Source organism: Asterias rubens, chromosome 16, assembly GCF_902459465.1.
Source record: "Asterias rubens chromosome 16, eAstRub1.3, whole genome shotgun sequence".
Lineage (NCBI taxonomy): Eukaryota > Metazoa > Echinodermata > Asteroidea > Forcipulatida > Asteriidae > Asterias > Asterias rubens.
Window position 1 is genome coordinate 8850926 of NC_047077.1, and position 18781 is coordinate 8869706.

The window sequence follows — 18781 nt, forward strand, 5'->3', positions numbered from 1 at the left end:
AAAAGTTATCATGAGCTCTGGCGTCATGCCAAACTGGTAAACATTTTAATGGCTCAATTGAGGTAGGTTTTCTTAAGGCTAGTTGATATCATTTATCAATAAAAATGAGTACTTGGCAGGCAGTAGACATGCGCTGTTCAGACCTTTTATTTGATGGTCCAACAGCTACAAACAATGGGTAGAACCCCCACATCAATGGGGAGGGGAAAAGGGAATTATCAACCCATTTCTATCACCATGCATACAAATAATTTTCCATATTCATAATGAGGAAAAAACCTTTCAGTGTTGGAATAACACCACTGGTGTTAATTTTAATCTCTTTTTGCTCATTATAACGCGGTCACAACTTTCGCGTTGATGTGAAAATGATAACGTCTCATTCCATATCTTCATAATTGACATACAAGATCTATACAGTGAAATATCAGATCACTATAAATAATCTAACATTAAAGGGGCACGATCGTCATGATCAAAATATTATTCTGCTCGTGGCTGGACATGGAAACATAAATCTCAACCTCAGTTACTACAAGTGTGCGCGTAGGTTGACCGTCACACCAAAAACAAAAGCACCGTCATTGTTATCGCGCATGCGTGTGCAGTAACTTAATGTCCGGCCACAGGCTCGTTGTGATCATGACGGCCTTGTCCCTTTAACACAAACTGATGTGTCAGTCTTACTTTTGCCTTTTTCGTACAGATGGATCAGTGATCTCTAATTGACAATAGAGATCAATGGATCAGACATGACGTCATTGGCCACCATCTTTGATAAAGAACAATGGAAAGGTGCCCGTGTGTACGCGCTGTCCACAACTCTCAGCCACGTTAGCCTTTCACGCGTGCACGTTTTATCAAAGATGGCGGCCAATGTAAGGTCTTTATTGTATATATTTTTGTGCAGTGTCTGGTCGTGGACTATTTCACGGAGATACGACAAACATGAAATCATAAACTGCAGTTAGCCTAGTGGAAATTTATCCTCCATAAAGACTCAGTTGCCTCTAAAAAAATAAGCAAGCAATTGGACTTGTAGTTAAACCATAGAAATAAAAAATAACCTATTTCTACGATATAAATGGATTGCACATGACGTCATTGACCACCATCTTTGATGTAAACGTTGGAAAAGTGCACGTGTGTACGCGCTACGCACGACTCTCAGCGGATGACAGCCTTTCATAAGTCACTCCCGTGCACGTTTCATCCAATATGGCGGACAACGCAAATGGTCTTTTCGTCGTGGTAATAGCCCCAGAGGCAATGTCGGGATAGTTCCCCTTCTCTTACTTTGTCTTAGGAAATGTTACCACCATTTGAATTTTACAAATCCCTGGCTTAGATAGGCGTGACACCCCGGGGCGAGGGTACATTTCAAGGTCAATAATCATCCACGTAAAAGAAGAAATCAATTCCCCCAAATCTACCAAACCAGTTTCTTCTAGAAGAACCAACTTATCATCATGCAGCCATGTATGCTGCGTTTTTGAAAGGGCAAAGTCACCAAGGCATTTTCTTCTTGGTAAAGGGGATTCTATGGGGAAGTTGTACATTTATACTGGAGCATTTTCAAGGCACCAAGGCATGACCATAGGGCTATGAGGCAATCGCCTTCGTTGCCTCTGTGAAGTGTCAGGCTCGATCATGCGTCTACTGAGATGAAGAACAAATCTTGTTTAGGCTTATGACTGATATCTAAAACAAAATCAAAATGTTTTTAAATGGTCCATTTATATTGTCCGTCAACCAACCCGCAAGCCTTTGTTTAATGTCCTTACAATGCCCTTGCCCTTACACACCCGTCCCCCTGGGCGATCATGAATCCTCGATCTCCGCTATATTAAATAAAAGCATACCGCCCTCTAACCCCGTCAGTCAAGGCACACGCTCCAGTCACAATACGCCTAGCGTCGTGCGCCCATCAACATTTTTATTAATTTGATTTTTGTTTTGATAGAAGCTTTTTTTAACATGAAACTCAACTAGTGAATCTCAACCTTCGACAGATGGGCCTGCCGTATGGCGTCTAACGTTCTACTGAGCCATTATAACCAAGTTTGGGTCTGGATGGGTCCCCCTTCTTTGCCAGGGGGTGGGCAGCTAGTGAAATTCGCCGCAGAGCGTGTGCACCGTTTGAGATTACCCCCCCCCCCCACACACACACCCGCTTCACGCCACACCCACCGCAACAAACCTTTCTTTATAATCAGCACAACACATGCACAACCAATAATAATGAATCCTTTAATGACATTTTGAGTTGATACACGACACATGCTTAACCAATGACAATGAAGTCTTGATTGGGATTTTGAGGTGATACCACGTTTTTCACTGTAAATATTTGGGGTGGATCGCGTGTGTAAGTAATCCTTTCCCTTCTTCTTTTTGCAGAGACTCCTCTAAAGAATGCAGTTGGAGGTCCAATATAAATCACGTCTACGGCGCCCTCTACGATGCCATCCTAGCTAAAGTCTCATTGTCTGTAAGTGATCGAAAATCTTATAAAACTAATTACCTCATGAAATCAGTTCAACAAACTACTGCTAACAAATATAAAAACAAATAAGCCAAATGAAGAAACAATTTTCCCGGACCTTGTGTTTTTAATATGCCATTATCTTCATCGGTAAATACAAGGCGTTTGCCAAGCACAAAAGAATGTAATAAATAAAGAAGGGAGTAAAAGAGTAGGCGACGAGTTTTTAAACGGCCGTTTAAAACCGGCAGGGTCGTGGCCGTGTGATAAAGGCCCGAGCCAAAGGCGGGGGCCATTTATCGCTCGGCAACTGGACCCAGGAAGGTTTTTAACGGCCGTTTAAGAATTCGTCGCCTACTCTTTTATCCCCACAATGTGACACTGTTTCTTTTGCAAATTTTCAGTGCAACACTTTACCTAGTTCCTCAATTATTGTTTGAAAGCATGGATGGGCAGACCCGCGCGATCTAGCCGCCACATTTTAGCCGGTCACCGTTTCAGGCATAGCGCCCTCTGTTGAATCAACTTACTTCGGCCCAATTTGTTTTACCTCAAGGGTGCACAACAATAGGGCAAAACTTATGCGCCAAGCCGATTATCTTTATTGTGTAGTTTTCCAAATCTTTTGAACATTCATTACCAGCTGGGGCTATTTGCTTAAACTTTTGAGGATTTTAGATCAATTTAGGCTATGGTACAATATTATACCTTCCTTTTCTTGATAAACAACCCGCCTTGGTTGCATGGTCGGCCGAATGTTAGTAAAACACTATTAAAGGCAGTGGACACTATTGGTAATTACTCAGAATATTAATTAGCATAAAAAACTCACTTGGTAACGAGTAATGGGGAGAAGTTGATAGTATAAAACATTGTGAAAAACGGCTCCCTCTGAAGTGACGTAGTTTTCGAGAAGGAAGTTATTTTCATCGAATTTGATTTTGAGACCTGAGATTTAGAATTATTTGAGGTCACGAAAGCAAGCATCTGCAAGCACACATCTTTGTGTGACCAGGTTGTTTTTTCTTTCGATATTATCTCGCAACTTCGAATACCAATTGAGCTCAAATTTTCACAGGTTTGTTATTGTATGTATATGTTGAGATACACCAAGTGAGAAGACTGGTCTTTGACAATTACCAATAGTGTCCAGTGCCTTTAACAGATGTTTTAAACAAATTCAACATTTTCTGCAAAATTTCAAATAAATAATATACCTCCAATTTTTTTTTTGATACAAAATCAACACAAAGTTAGAATATTTTCGTTACATTAATACAAACAGTAAGGATCTGTTTTTGATTTGCATTTTTATGGCTTTCCATAGTTTTCCAACATGTGTTGGCAAACATCGAAAGGAAAGGTCTATTGTTAGCTTGGGAATGGGAAGAAACTGGCAGCCAGTCGGTTTGGGGATGACCATTGGAAGGGCACCAAAGCCAAGACCAGGGCAATGTAGGGCATGCCCTCTTTGCATTCGTGTAATTCCAGGCCTGTGTGAAATTTTGCTAGAATGGGTTCTCCAGTTCCCCCTTATTTAATAGGAGACCCAAAACCTCTCAGATGTTGTTACAATTCAGGAGGTTTAAAGACTCAGGTGCATTATTTACTACAAGAAAGACAAAGCTTTAGGTTTGCACATGATGAGAGCTGTTTATTTCTCCCTTCGGCTAATGCTTTATTTCTTACAATAAAATTTTACGTCGAAAAGGAGAGTATGATAAAAAAAAATCCTTAAATAAGAAAATCTATAAGAAATCACACGCCTGGCCCGAGGGTCAAAATCATATCATTTTTTGGGCTATTAATTATCTGTATTGAACCATTGTGCATTTTTTCGATTTCTGAGTGGGGCTCTCTTACCCCCTCTGGTATGTTACAGACTGAAATGTCTATAGTGCACACTTTATACTTTAAAATAGTCTAATGTCAAGAGGTACTGCAACCTGAAATACTTGCATAGGCACCATTTCTATTTGTTCCCCCACAGTTACTCCGGGTCGTTATTCCCGGGGGAAACCCCTGTGATGAATAGAGTAGTGTGAAAAGGGCTATTGAAACATACTGCTTGGTACTTGAGTCAAAGTTTGAGTCTATGATTTAGCGAGTCCTAATAAATCTGCATCCGCTTCAAGGAGACTGAGGTCTCTTGCTGCTCCGATGAAGTGGTCTGTCAGCTCGACGTCCCTCAAACGGAGACGCACCTTCACGCCTCGGTGAAATTTCCTGTGCATGCAGACAAAATAAAAAACACATGTCAAATGCAGGTTGCTGTCATCATAGCATGTCATTTCTAATTCATGTTCAGCGCCCAATTTCAGACAAATTTGCTTCTAGCATGAAATTTCTTCCAAGTTGATAAAAACAGGATTACCAACCGAATTTCCACGTGATTTTCAGGATAAGCAAACAACAGCTGAATACCAGTATAACAAGCAATAATATATGCAACGAATGGAAATTCAGTTGGTAATCCAGTTTCTATCTCTATGAAATTGGGCCCTGGTGGCTGAGCCATCATTTATGGGTTTGAATCCTGATCAATGCATAGTCCTTGCCTTGAGTAACATGCTTTTAATTTTAATTAATAATTGCCCCCAACACTCAAACAGTGTCAAATACTAAGTTAAGTAGGAAGAAGAAATATAAGCAATGATTTTGATAGGTGTGGTGAAAAACTGACATTTCTTAATTTACAAAAGTGTTTGTTTTTTCCACAAAGAGAGGATGCTTTGCTGTCTAAATAAATTCAGATTCAGATCAACAAACTTAAAAACTTACTCGGCATCTTCCTCTGGCCTTCTGCAAACACAGTGAAATTTCCCTCCAAAATCAATGTACAGATCATCCTCAACCGTGTGAAATATCTTCCCTAATACAATTTGACCCTTTCCGCTCCCAATATGGACGTGTGTTGAATTTCGGAGTAGCGTTGCAAAACTGCTTGTAGTTGTTGGTATCTCTTGTGTTGCATCTATTTCGTGAAGATCAGTTTGATGCACTTTTGAATGCTTCTCAAATGCCTGAGCAAAACCGGTTAGTTTGGTGCTGGGTTTTTCTGCCTCTGGCACGCTGCCTTTGTCCATGGTTTCCGTTAAATCCGGTGAAGAACTATCCGTTACGTCTGTAGAATCACTTGATAACCATCTTGCAGTCGTATGCCAACGGGGTGAACCAGTTTTGGTCAGATTTCTGAGCACATTCTGTACACGCACACTTAGTCTCATGGGCGCCGCCATCTTGATTAAGCCTCGTTATAATTGACCAATCAGAATGAGGGTGAGAATCTCTATTGCCGAAATAGCCGCGCAAGAAACAGTTTGATTGGACCAAAGCAGTCGGCGGCTACCTTGTAAATCCAGTTCTTCCAGTCTTCACAGTCATACTTTCGGTTCAGACACTTCCAGCATATTTTGTTATTTTTAGCAGGGTTCTCCAACACTTCAGAATTAAACCATTACAATGGCAACAAGTGTAAAAAGTACCATCGAATTCATGCGACTTGTGGGCCAGTTAAAAGTGAGTAATTTGAATGAAAAATAGATTCCTGAATATGATTTAATTTTTATAAATTATTGGATATTATTATTATTGAGTTTGACATTTCCTATGCGTTTCTTATATTTAAGTATTATTGAACTTGTAGGCCTACTGCCTAATCTAAACTCTAGTCTAGTCTGGTAGAAAATAATAGTATACAAATAGCCATACTGCCATAACTTGTCGCTAGTTTGAGAACAGTTAAGTCTGTTCCTTGCTCTATGGTTCCAAAGTGTAAAATGAAGCGTGTAGTTTTTTTTTAATTATAAATGAGACTTTAGTCACTAGGTAGGTTACGTATCTCTTTTTTTTTTATTGCATCCATTTAAACTATAAAAAGATTATATTAAATATAAAAATAAAATTAAAAACTGAATCATGACCAACATGACCTTCTTTCAAAGCAACAACTACCACTTCATTATGATGTTATGTCTTTATGTCTTATTATGATGTTCATAAAAAAAATATAAGGATTGATGAGCACTTATTATTATGTTCGTTCTGTGGAGAAGATTGTGAAGTTTTAGTTTTGTTTTCAATAAATTACCATTTATTATGTAAATTTCAGATCTTGACAAAGAGATTTGTTCTCATGTTGTCAATACTCAATGAAAGCATGGAGGAAGACAATTTTCATCCATGATGAAACTAACTACACACACTACACTACAGTACTTTACAATTCCGGCCAAAATGCTTTGGCCACCCATTCGCAGTTTGACTAAAAACATTCCCCCCGTTCCCCCGCTCCATGTTGGTTGGAACGCATACATGTATACTGAGCTATGAGGGCCAACATTGAAAGGGGGCACGTAGACTTGTGGACAAGTTGTAAATGGTCCCACGCGATGAGATAGTTGAGTTATGGCGGTGCTATGGCGAGATCGCTAACTGCTGGTTGTCGACTTCTACTCCCATTAACGGGGAGTAGAAGTCTTGCAACCAGCAGTTCGCACAAGTGCTGTGACCTGGCGAGAGCACCGCTGCAACTCGACTATCTCACCGCGTGGGACCATTAACAACTTGTCTACAAGTCTAGGGGACTTGGGGCTTGGTGTTTGTGCGGAGGCCTAACGTGATACATGTATGGCTGGGATTGTAGATGTGTTTATAATGTTTGATTTTAGTTGAAAGGTCTTGTTGTCTATATTTATTAATTTGTTGTTGTTGTTGATTGTTGATTATATTTACAGCGTGTGAAAAGAACAGGGTGGGTGAACTCCAAAGTGGAAGAGCCAGAGAGTGTAGCTGACCACATGTACAGAATGGCAGTTTTGGCCATGCTCATTCCAGAGGGGCAAGGATTGAGAAGGGATCAGTAAGTAGTTAATGTACCATAGAGGTAAACAAAATAATGTAGAAATTGTTGGCAGTATACCACTTATAGCCTGAACATCTGACGTCACACTTCGAGGCTTGTGAATAACGCCAGAGACTGTCATAAAAACCGGCGTGTGTTCTGGTGTTAGCAGCAGTGTGGGTTCGATTAATCGAATCCCAGTCATGACACTTGTGTCCTTTAAAAGCGAGGCACTTTGAGACCCTAGTTTCTTCAGAAGAAGTTGTGAAAGTAATGTATTCTGCGCTACCACCCAGGCCCCTGGTGGATGGTAGCCACTTTCAAAGTGGTAATGTGCCCAGGTGTGGTTGATTTGGGTGGATGACCCAAATCAGTTTAAGTGTAACTTATCGTGTTGAAGTGGTCTTGTGATGTTAAGTGATATCTCATAAAAATAAGAACCTCAGTCACCCTAGTCACCATGCAATGGTGGCAAAACCCATATGGTCCAATGATTTTTCTAATTTAGATTCTGGAATCTGAAACTGTCTTAAAAACACTGGACACTATTGGTAAATGTCATAGACCAGTCTTCTCACTTGGTGTATCTCAACATCTGCATAAAATAATGAAAGAAAAAAACACCCTTGTCACACAAAGTTGTGTGCTTTCAGATGCTTGATTTTGAGACCTCAAAATCTACATCTGAGGTCTCGAAATCAAATTTGTGGACAATTATTTTCTTTCTCGAAACTACATTACTGCAGAGGGAGCCGTTTCTCACAATCTTTTGTACTATCAACAGCTCCCCATTACTTGTTACAAAGTAAGGTTTTATGCTAATAATCGTTTTGAGTAATTACCAATAGTGTCCACTGCTTTTAAAAGACTGAACTGATGAGAGCTGTTGACCCAAATCAACTGCTACCATTGGCACATTGCCCCTTCCCCTAGGGCTGAAACAGGGTTAGCCCCTTCACAGTCCATAGAGATGTAGGCATATCATCCACTAGGATCCTGGCTAGCAAAGCCAGAGCAGAATACACTAGTGACCAAAATTTGTATTGCTATTTTTATTAAATAAAAGAATCGTTGTATAAAGTTTTTCAACTTGTTCATTTTATCCAATCTAGTTGTGTGAAGATGGCCATAGTTCATGATCTGGCAGAGTCGATTGTTGGTGATATTACACCTTTAGACGGAGTAAGCAAAGAAGACAAATACAAACGGGAAAAGGTGAACTTATTATTCATTTCAGTTTTACCGATATAATACACCGATGTGTGTGAGCACTGTATACTCAGTACTTTCCAAAGCTCTATGAAAACAAATCACTCAGGCATATTGCTTGGGTGGGATTCGAACCCACAAGACTTTTGCAATTCTAGAGCAGTGTCATACCAACTGGACCACCGAGATTGGCAGTTCGAATCCTATGTTTTAGCATAGACGTTAATACTCAGGAAAGTACTGAGAATACAGTGCTAACACACACCAATGTAGATGGGTAAAAAATAAAAATGGATATATATTCTTAAAAATCTTTATCCCCGATGCAAATTCACGGCTGGTAAACTTAGTTTCCATCATCAAGTTGAGTGTATTCATGAATGATTACTTTTGTTAAAGGCAATGGACACTATTGGTAATTGTCAAAGACTAGTCTTCTCAGTTGGTGTATCTCAACATTATTATGCACAACATAAACCTGTGAAAATTTGAACTCAATTGGTCGTCGAAGTTGCGAGATAATAATGGAAGAAAAAAAAAAACACCCTTGTCACACGAAGTTGTGTTCTTTCGGGACCTCAAAATTTAATTCTGAGGTCTCAAAATCAAATTTGTGGAAAATTACTTTGAATCTTTCTCGAAAACTATGTTACTTCAGAGGGAGCTGTTTCTCACACTGTCTTATACTACCACAATTCCACATTTCTCGTAATCAAGAAAGGTTTTATGCAACAATTGTTTTGAGTAATTACCAATTGTCCATTGCCTTTAAATTTTGTTTTGTTTATGAGAGATTCTGATTGCCTAACATCACAAGGTTTGATGGCCACTTCAAGGTAAGGGCTACATTTAGATTTGGGCTATCGACACAAGTCAACTGTCACCAGGGGCACTTTGCCACCTGCTCCTGGGGCTGAAACAGGGTTATCTCCTAAACAGACCAGAAGGATGTAAGCATGGGTATCATCCACTAGGAGCCTGATTGGTAGAGCAGAATGCACTCCCTTTCCAACTTACTTGTTCCTATAGGAAGCACCTCTAATGCTAAAAAGAGGAAGCAGCAATCCCCATTCCACCCCACCCAGTGTGTGCCCCTAGTGAAGAATTCTGTCCACAACGATCCAAAGTCTCCTTTACATTTTATACTTTGATAAGTTATAAACGGTTTATCATCAGTTTATCGTACCCAGTTTTCATCTCATCTGTTTGTTTTGTAGGATGCCATGAACCACATCGGCAGCCTGATTAATCCTGATGTAGGTTCAGAGCTATGTGCATTATGGCAGGTAAGCTTCTTCCATCAATTCCAGTAAGGGAGCATTGTCTCAAACTTTTGGCACGCACTGGGCGTGTATCAATGTTCCCAAAGACATACGCCCACAGTGTGTCATGGCCGAGTGGTAAAAAAGAGCATCGAATTTAAGTTCTGGTGGTTACGTCATCAGAGTGTGGGTTTGAATCCAGGTCATGACACTTTGTCCTTGAGCAAGATGTTTTACTATAATTGCTACTCTTCACCCAGGGGTATAAATATTGTGTATGAAAAAGCAACTTGAGTTGAGCGCCACGGCAGCTCAAGGATGTATACTACCCAAGGAGCTGAGAAAGATTACAGGAGTATTATTGGCCCATTGACCAGGGCACTAATGTAAAACGCATTTAGACGTTATTGTAAAATGCGCTATATAACAACTAGTTCTTATTATTATTATTAATCAAGTGAACCGCCAGAATGTTTTGCTGGACCGTGATATTCTGCCGAACTACAGAAACATTCCTACATGTCAGGTCTACGTTTGTGAATATTCCAATGGAATGTTCCGGTGGTCCAACAGACCTGTCTATGTACACATGTACACCTGCTGAAATACTTTACTGATCCAATGGGAGACTTTTGAACACTAGGTGGCAGCAGATTTACTAGGTAAATTTTCATTGTTTACGTAGTTCTGAGCATGCGCACATTACCGAGAACATTGGATTTACCTGGTAGGTCTGCCGCCACCTAGTGTCCCAAAAGTCCCCCATTAGATAATAGACCGATCCATTAAGCTCCGCCCCATTGCGTATTGACCAATCACAACGCAACGAAGGTCGACACTAAGGTCCGACATACGTGTGCGTATGCTTGGCGCGCGCGGCAGAGTTGTGCAGAAAGGCATTGTAGAGCCCCACGTGTTCTTGCTCACACGTGCGTCGTGGGCGGAGCCTACTGGATCGGTCTATTACCTACCATTCAAACTGTTTAGATGCTCTTCTGTATAAGCTGCAAAGTTGATATCATTTGATGGACTGCTTATACCTTACTTGGTTTTCTTTCTCCCTTGTTTTTTTTTCAGTGAGAGGTTCTGGGGGCTTTCGTCTTTTAGTAGGGGGTCGTGTTGTGCTTATTTTTGTTGTTGTTTCCCTTTCCTTTTTTTGAGAGCACTAAATGTATCTCCACTCTTTTAGGGGGGGGGGCTATCTGGGGTGAAGTGGGGTGTGGGACCTCTGACAAGGCCGGAGAAAGCTTCATCGAGCATTGGATTGAAGTGGCTTCGAATTTTCAACTCTTTTATCTCTGTGTATTTCAAGGAATACGAGGACTGTGCTACTCAAGAAGCCAAATTTGTCAAAGATTTGGACAAGTTTGAGATGGTCCTGCAGGCTTTTGAGTACGAAACACTTCAGAACAGACCGAAGCAGTTGCAAGACTTCTTTGATTCTACAAAAGGTAGGATTGAAAACAAAAACGAATTTGATACCAAAGTTATTGTACACAACATTAAAAAAAGGTAACATGGCTAAAAACAATAAACAGTATACAACAAATTAACAACCATATCAACATGTGTACATGAATCACTATTGAGAGATTTAAATCTCTCAATAGTGATATTTTTGCCCTGCAAAATTTTCACCATGTTGTTGTCACATAGAAAAAAAAAGGGGTGTTAAAATTACAATAATTTTTGCCATGAGTGGTGTTATTTTTTATTTATTTGTTTGGCATTAAAATCAAGCATACGCAAAAGATTTACGCAGATTGAAAGCCAAGGATATCCCAAAAAGCTGATTAAAAAAAACGGCTTATTTCCATCGGGGTCATTAAAAACACAATCTATTAAAATGTTATGACACTCACTCACTCATTTTACACTCTCGATTTTAACCCCCCCCCCCTCCCCCTAAGGAGAGCAGGTGGTGCGTAGGAGGTGCCAGGCACTCAGTGTGGTCTTTTGAAGAATGCATAGGTCATGGTTGAATAGTGTAATGCAAACAGTCGAACCATCGTAACTGTCTCAGATTGGAGTGTATGAATGCATCACAAAATACCAGTACCACTTTAAAACCATGTGATGCTAATTTTGATTCTCTTATGTGTATCTAATTGTTACGACACTATCGGTGTCAATTCCCCCCCCCCCCCTCTCCCTCAAGGAGAGCAGGTGGTGCATAGGAGGTGCTTTGCACTCAGTGTGGTCTTTAGTAGAGTGCATAGTCAATGGTCATGGTTGATAGTGTAATGCAAGCAATCGAACCATCGGTACCTGACAACCTGTCCCAGATTGAGCGAGTGAATGAATCACAAAAGACCCCAAATTCAAATTCCACATTTAGCGCTGAAGTTGACACAAAGAAAAGCTGGTTCTGTTAATGCACAGCTGGGATCTGACTATGTTCAAATATTTGTCAGTCGCTTGCGATACATGTAGGTCTTGAGTTGATTTTTAGATATATTGTAAGTACCTAACATGGTGTAGTGCAAATAGGGGAAATATTGGAGGAGACTAGCATGGAATTTGGTACACAGTGATGAAAAAATCAAACACTTTCGATCTTGGCTGTGCTCCATGGTCATAATGGGTTGATGTGGCTGGCAGCTGAATGCGCCCTTGCATGTCTGCTTCTCGAACACGTTGTAGCCGCGTCCTTCGCAATTAAGCTCTTAGCTGCGAGTAAGGATTAGCCCCCCAAATTATTATTATTATTACAGTATGCCATGAGAGAGATATTTGTCATCCAGATGACAGTGCATGCTTGATTTAGACATGAATTAAGAAACCAGGGGTTGTTTAAAAAATTGAATAACACCAAAGAAGTGTTTAATGTTAACCTTTTTTCAGAGCTTATCTCTTTGTAAAGGGTCTGGGTACTTTTTGTTGGACAAAAAACACAATGTCCACGGATTTACATTAAACTAATACGGTTTGAAGATATACGGTGTAGTCATGATGGTAGAAAGCTTCCCTTAAATTATAACTTGCTGAGGTGCTGTAGTTTTTGAGAAATGAGTCAAACAACTACAGCAAGTGATATTTTTTCACAGCATCTCAGCAAGTAATAGTTTGTATCATTATCTTTAAATGGTGTGAGTGGAATGTAATTCTGTGGCCATTGTGTTCTGTGTAACGAAAAGTTCCCAAATCCTTTAACGCACACATATGAAAGCGGGAAAAGAAAATGGTATTTTGAGCGCTAGTGCACTGCACATAATATACACGTAGGAGTCCGAGTACATAATATACACGTAGGAGTCCGAGTACATAATATACACGTAGGAGTCCGAGTACATAATATACACGTAGGAGTCCGAGTACTTTTTCAGTTGAGTGACTTTAAGTTACTTTGAGTACAGATTACTTTTCAGTCACGTATCAAGTTTGGAGGAGTATGGGTAATGGGTATGTTGCCCACTGAGTACATGTTCTAGTACCAGTACTTAAGTACTATTCAAGTATAAGTACTAAGGACAAGTATGAGTACCATCCAAACGACTTGACTACATGTACTCTAACACTAACTTATTTGGTTAAACATTAAATTTTCGATTCAACTACATTTATTTCCTTTTCAAAATATATGTGTACATGTACTAGCATAATACAAAATGATGATTTTTTTAACATTAAAAACTATACACTTATGATACTACATATTTCATTAGAAATAAAACAAATTAAAAGGAAGAAAATTGTTATATATTATGATCCACCAACTTGACAAGTCCTCTTGTTTCATAGGCTCATCAACCATAAGAGAAGTCCATCCAGAATACATAATTTGAAATTTATGAGAAGATCTATCACCAAATGTGCCAGTCTACACGAAGTCTGGCGAAGGGCAGCGACCTCTTGTGTTATCTACTTTGCTCATTCTTTGGTAATGACCCCAAACAAAAATCGTGTAATTTTTATCTGAAAGCTGACTTGTTATAAAGATGGTAATGGTGCTTTCGTCTGAAATGCCCATTGATAAGAAATCAAGTATGTGTTGAAATTTGATCTTCCAAAAAATGTTTTAAAAAGGCGACTATTGGAAATGTCTTCTTTGTATGTTTGGATGCTGCCCTCATGGGCAGACAAGCCTCACTGGATATTTTTGGTAATTGTCAAAGACCAGTATTCTCACTTGTTGTATCCCAACATTGCAAAACTGTGAAAATTTAAAGATAATAGAGAAATTGAACGAAAAAAATACCCGGCCTTGTTGTGTGTGCTTTCAGATACCTAATAAAAGGCTACAGGCCCAAAGTCTTTTATTATATGAGTGAGAAATTACCTCTCTCTCAAAAACTAGGTTACTTCCGAAGGAGCCGTATCTCACATTGTTATTATACTATCAACAGCTCCCTATTGTTTGTTTTCAAGAAAAAATTTGTTTGCTTTAAATTATTAGCCCTCTGGCTATCACTACGCCCCCCCAGCCAGACAAAAGGTGTGAAATAATATCTGAATTGTGATGCTACAATGTATAGCCAAAGTGATGTACTGTGCACAAAAATGTATGTAAGGAGGTTGATTTATTACCTTTTCATTTACATTTAAAATACAAAAAGAAAAGAGAAAAAAACTTTCTCTTTATTCTAAATATGACTTCTGTCTTTGTTAACATTGGCTTCCGGCATCTGCAGCTGGGTTTTAAAAAGGTCACATTGTTGCCTGAACTATGAATGATAGCAGAATTTTACTTAATTCAAAGTGAATTCCACTTCATCAATCATATTTGGGCATATTCATAAAAAAAGAAAAAAATTTAAATGGTTTTTAAAATACATACATTCATTCACATACTCACACTAGACTAATTTACTGTTAGCAGGCCGGTATGGTGAATGGGTGACTTGGTACATGTTCAAGAGACCTCCTGTCGGTCCTACTACTTGCCGTCAACTCGCCGACTTGCCGTCAACTCGCCGTCAACTCATTTTCGTGCCGTCAACTCATTAAATTTACATGAAAAATCTATAAAAAGGGGGCACGGAAGTGTTAAGTCTGGGCTAAACTACATATTCTTATGGTTTTCGGTACAAATTCATTCACAAAAACGACTTTGTGTTGATAAAAAAAAGTACCAATCATTGACATCTTAGGCCAAGACTAATCATTGTGAAAAAGCAAGATGGCGGCCGACAGTTTTTTGGCTTCGAGAATTTTTTTTCACGAGAAAAAAAATCAAATTTTATTCCGAAATATGACCTAAAACTTACGCGAATGCTCTTTGAGCTGATACTTTACAGTTCTATGCTTCTTTTGTGGATTTTAAATGTATATATTGGAGGATTTGACGGCGAGTTGACGGCGCAAGTGAGTTGACGGCGAGTTGACGGCAAGTAGTAGGACCCCCTCCTGTCGTTGTGTGAACTTGTTATACAGTGTGAACGTACTTTGTAAAGAGTGTGAACTAGTTCCTTGAAACAAGGCTAACTACCGCCACAACATACCCTTTAAAGGCACCGTTATAACGCGTTATACATGATTGGTAGAGCTGACAAAGCAATCACAATCAGTGTTCATAGTTGTATATGATCAAATCATACAATGACTGTACAATGTACATTGTTAACGGCAGTGGACACTATTAGTAATTTCTCAAAATAATTATTAGCATAAAAAATTACTTGGTAACAAGTAATGGGGAGCTATTGACAGTATAAAAGATTGTGAGAAACGGCTCCCTCTGAAGTAACATAGTTTTCGAGAAAGAAGTAATTTTCCACGAATTTGATTTCAAGACCTCCGATTTAGAATTGAGGTGTCGAAATCTAGCATCTGAAAGCACACAACTTCGTGTGACAAGGTTTTTTTTCTTTCATTATTATCTCACAACTTTGACGACCGATTGAGCTCAAATTTTCACAGGTTTGTTATTTTATGCATATGTTCAGATACGTTGAGTGAGAAAACTGGTCTTTGACAATTACCAATAGTGTCCAATGTCTCTAAGAGGTGGGCTTAATCCGTGAAAAAAATAACAATTTCCAACACATCAAAACAACAGATAATTGTTGTTTACAGATCCAGTTTTCTGGAATATGACTTCATTTCAGAGGGAAATGTTTCACACATACAAAAACGGTTCAAATAACTTCATAACTAAAATTAAACAATTTGTATTATCCTTACAAATCCTTTAATAACATCTTTAAAGGGAAGGTACACGTTTGGTATTTAGTCAAAACAAATATTAACTTAAAAACTGACTTGGTAATGAGCATTGGAGAGCTGTTGATGGCATAAAACATTGTGAGAAATGGCTCCCTCTGAACTAGCATAGATTTTGAGAAAGAGGTAATATCTCACTAAAATAATATAAGAGTTCTAGCCAGAAGTATTTTACTCTTATCTTAAAGCACATAAATTCGTCCAAGCAAGGGTGTTGTTTCTCTCATCGTTTTCTCGCAACTTCGATGACCAATTAAGCTCAAATTTTCACAGGTTTGTTAATTATGCTTATGTTGGGATGCACCCAGTGAGAACACTGGTCTTTTACAATAATTACCAATGGTGTATAAGCCCTATAAATGCACCCTACTAAAAAACCTATTATACCCAGTGCAAAATACTGTAAATATAAAAACACTTTTAAAACACTAAGAAGTCTCCCAGCTTTTTACAGAAAGATAACAAATATTCAGACTTGTCAAGTCCACCCTCTGCTCAATATAACAGGTGTCTCAGATTTCCGAGGGACGGTTCTTTTGAAAATTTGGCGGCTAGAGATGCAGTTAGTACCCTCTGCCGAAACTTGCCTTAACGTTGATCGCTTTGACATTCTTGTGAAAATACAGTGACATTTTGTTTACTGTTTTCTCAGCAAGGGGGCACTGCAGGCCTGATAATTCACAGAGGCAATGAAGACGATTGCCTCCATGCCCCTGGTCATTGCTTTGGTGTCCCTGAAATGCTCCAGTAGAAATTTATGATTTCCTTATAGGGTGCCCTTTACCAAGGCCCTTTACCAAGGAGAAAATGCCTTAACATGAAGTGATTCAAAAGCGACCACAAGAGGGCGCTAGACTGAACTGTCGCTTGCCCTTTCAAAAAACGAAGCATACAGGCCTGCTGGTATTCACCTGAAACGTTTACTGTGTCTTTTGTGTACCTTTGCTTATAAATTGCCATTGTGGCTGAGCGGTTAAGAGCACCGATTTCAAACTCTGGTGTTTCTGATTAGCAGAATGTGGGTTCGAATCCCCAGCCATGACACTTGTGTCCTTAAGCAAGACACTTGACCATTGCTACGTCCTTCGGATGGGGCGTAAAGTCGTTGGTCCCATGTGTTGTGTAATGTCTGTAAAAGAACCCAGTGCACTTATTGAAAAGAGAAGGGGTCTCAGAATTCATCACTGCAATTAACTTATCTTTCTGAAAGTTTGTATAATCTAAGCGCCTTGAGTACCTTGTTTGGTAGATATGTGCGCTGTATAAGACTTTGATATTATTATTATTACATTGACAACCAATCTATGACCCTATCTTTATAAGTCCACATTGTTTCTTTTTGATGCAGGGAAATTTATGCATCCGACTGTAATAGACTGGGTCCAGGAGGTTTACAGGCAAAGGGAAGGTCAATCGGAGGAAACCAGTTGATGTCGCTTCCCTACAACGCTGATCATGATCGGTTTAGAGGTCGAGGTAGAAAAAATCTCCGTACTAACCCGGTGACCAATCATGTGCTTGAGGATCTTCCTCCATGATACATAATGTCGCTTCCAGCCTCATAACGCTGATCATGATTGCTGAAGAGGTCGAAGTAGAACTAGCACCGCACTTTTAATCTGACCAATAACGGGGGCTTGATACATGTTTGTATTCAAAAGGGCTGTGCCAACAATCGAGGCAGCTAAAATGCACCAGACACCTTTGGTAATTGTCAAAGACCATGTTTCTCACTTGGTGTATTCCATATGCATAAAATACTAAACCTGTGAAAATTTTGGCTCAATTGGTCAATAAATTTGCAAGATAATAAGGACAGAAAAAACACCGTTGTTGCATTACAATGTGTGCTTTCAGATTCATAAGGCTTCGGCGGAAGTATTTTATTGTTTGAGTGAGAGATTACCTCTTTCTCAAAAGCTATGTTACTTCAGAGGGAGCCGTTTCTCACAATGATGTTCTATACTATCAACAGCTCTCCATCGTTCGTTACCAAATAGTAAGTTTTTAAAATTATTTTGGGTAGTTACCATTAGTGTCCAGTGCTTTTAAAGGGAAGGTACACGTTTGGTAATTACTCAAAACAAATATTAACTTAAAAACTGACTTGGTAACGACCATTGGAGAGCTTTTGATAGTATAAAACATTGTGGAGAACGACTCCTCTGAAGTAGCATAGATTTTGAGAAAGAGGTAATTTCTCACTTAAATAATAAAAGACTTCTGGATTCCTTTCTGAAAGCACACAAATTCGTCCAACAAGAGTGTTCTTTCTCTCATCATTTTCTCGCAACTTCGATGACCAATTGAGTCAAAATTGTTACAGGTTTGTTATTTTATACATATGTTTAGTTACACTAAGTGAGAAGACTGGTCTCTGACAATTTCTAAACGTGTACCTTCCCTTTAACAAAGAAGAGGAAATCACGACGGAACTGAATTCACAGAGCGTTAGGTAAAGATTTTAATCATTCTTGACAGCGAATGTGTGATAAAGATTGACATTTAGTTACAAACATTTTTATATAAGGATATATTATTTAAACTTGACAAAAAAAAATCCTGAAAATAAAGGAGTTCATGTGATACAATCCAAACACATCTCTCTGCCAATGACATTTGATTAAGGGAATAAAAGGGTAGCGACGAGTTATTTCACGGCCGTTTAAAACAGGCCCATACCCGGCATGGTATTCCAATGAACAATTTCATTCTGTCATTGAACTTTGTACTCGTTCTAATATTAAAGCTTTAATACAGATAACGTTGAAACTGAATTGTCTTTCTCCTCTTATTTATGTTTCTGTTTTCTTGTTTGCC

The 18781-nt window shown here is 39.1% G+C and overlaps 2 protein-coding genes across 2 annotated transcripts; one reads left to right on the forward strand and one right to left on the reverse strand.

Annotated features, from left to right (window-relative positions):
- Nucleotides 1-4112: 4112 nt before the first annotated feature.
- Nucleotides 4113-5814, reverse strand: LOC117301190 (28S ribosomal protein S28, mitochondrial-like). The gene is made up of 2 exons (XM_033785094.1): nt 5267-5814; nt 4113-4711 (listed from the first exon to the last, which is right to left on the reverse strand). Exons 1-2 carry the CDS (start codon nt 5722-5724, stop codon nt 4579-4581), a joined length of 591 nt encoding a protein of 196 aa, XP_033640985.1. The 5' UTR covers nt 5725-5814; the 3' UTR covers nt 4113-4578.
- A 13-nt stretch (nt 5815-5827) lies between these two features.
- On the forward strand, nt 5828-17726 carry LOC117301191 (HD domain-containing protein 2-like). The gene is made up of 6 exons (XM_033785095.1): nt 5828-6004; nt 7222-7346; nt 8441-8543; nt 9755-9823; nt 11112-11250; nt 17310-17726. Exons 1-6 carry the CDS (start codon nt 5948-5950, stop codon nt 17390-17392), a joined length of 576 nt encoding a protein of 191 aa, XP_033640986.1. The 5' UTR covers nt 5828-5947; the 3' UTR covers nt 17393-17726.
- The last annotated feature ends 1055 nt before the right edge of the window (nt 17727-18781 follow it).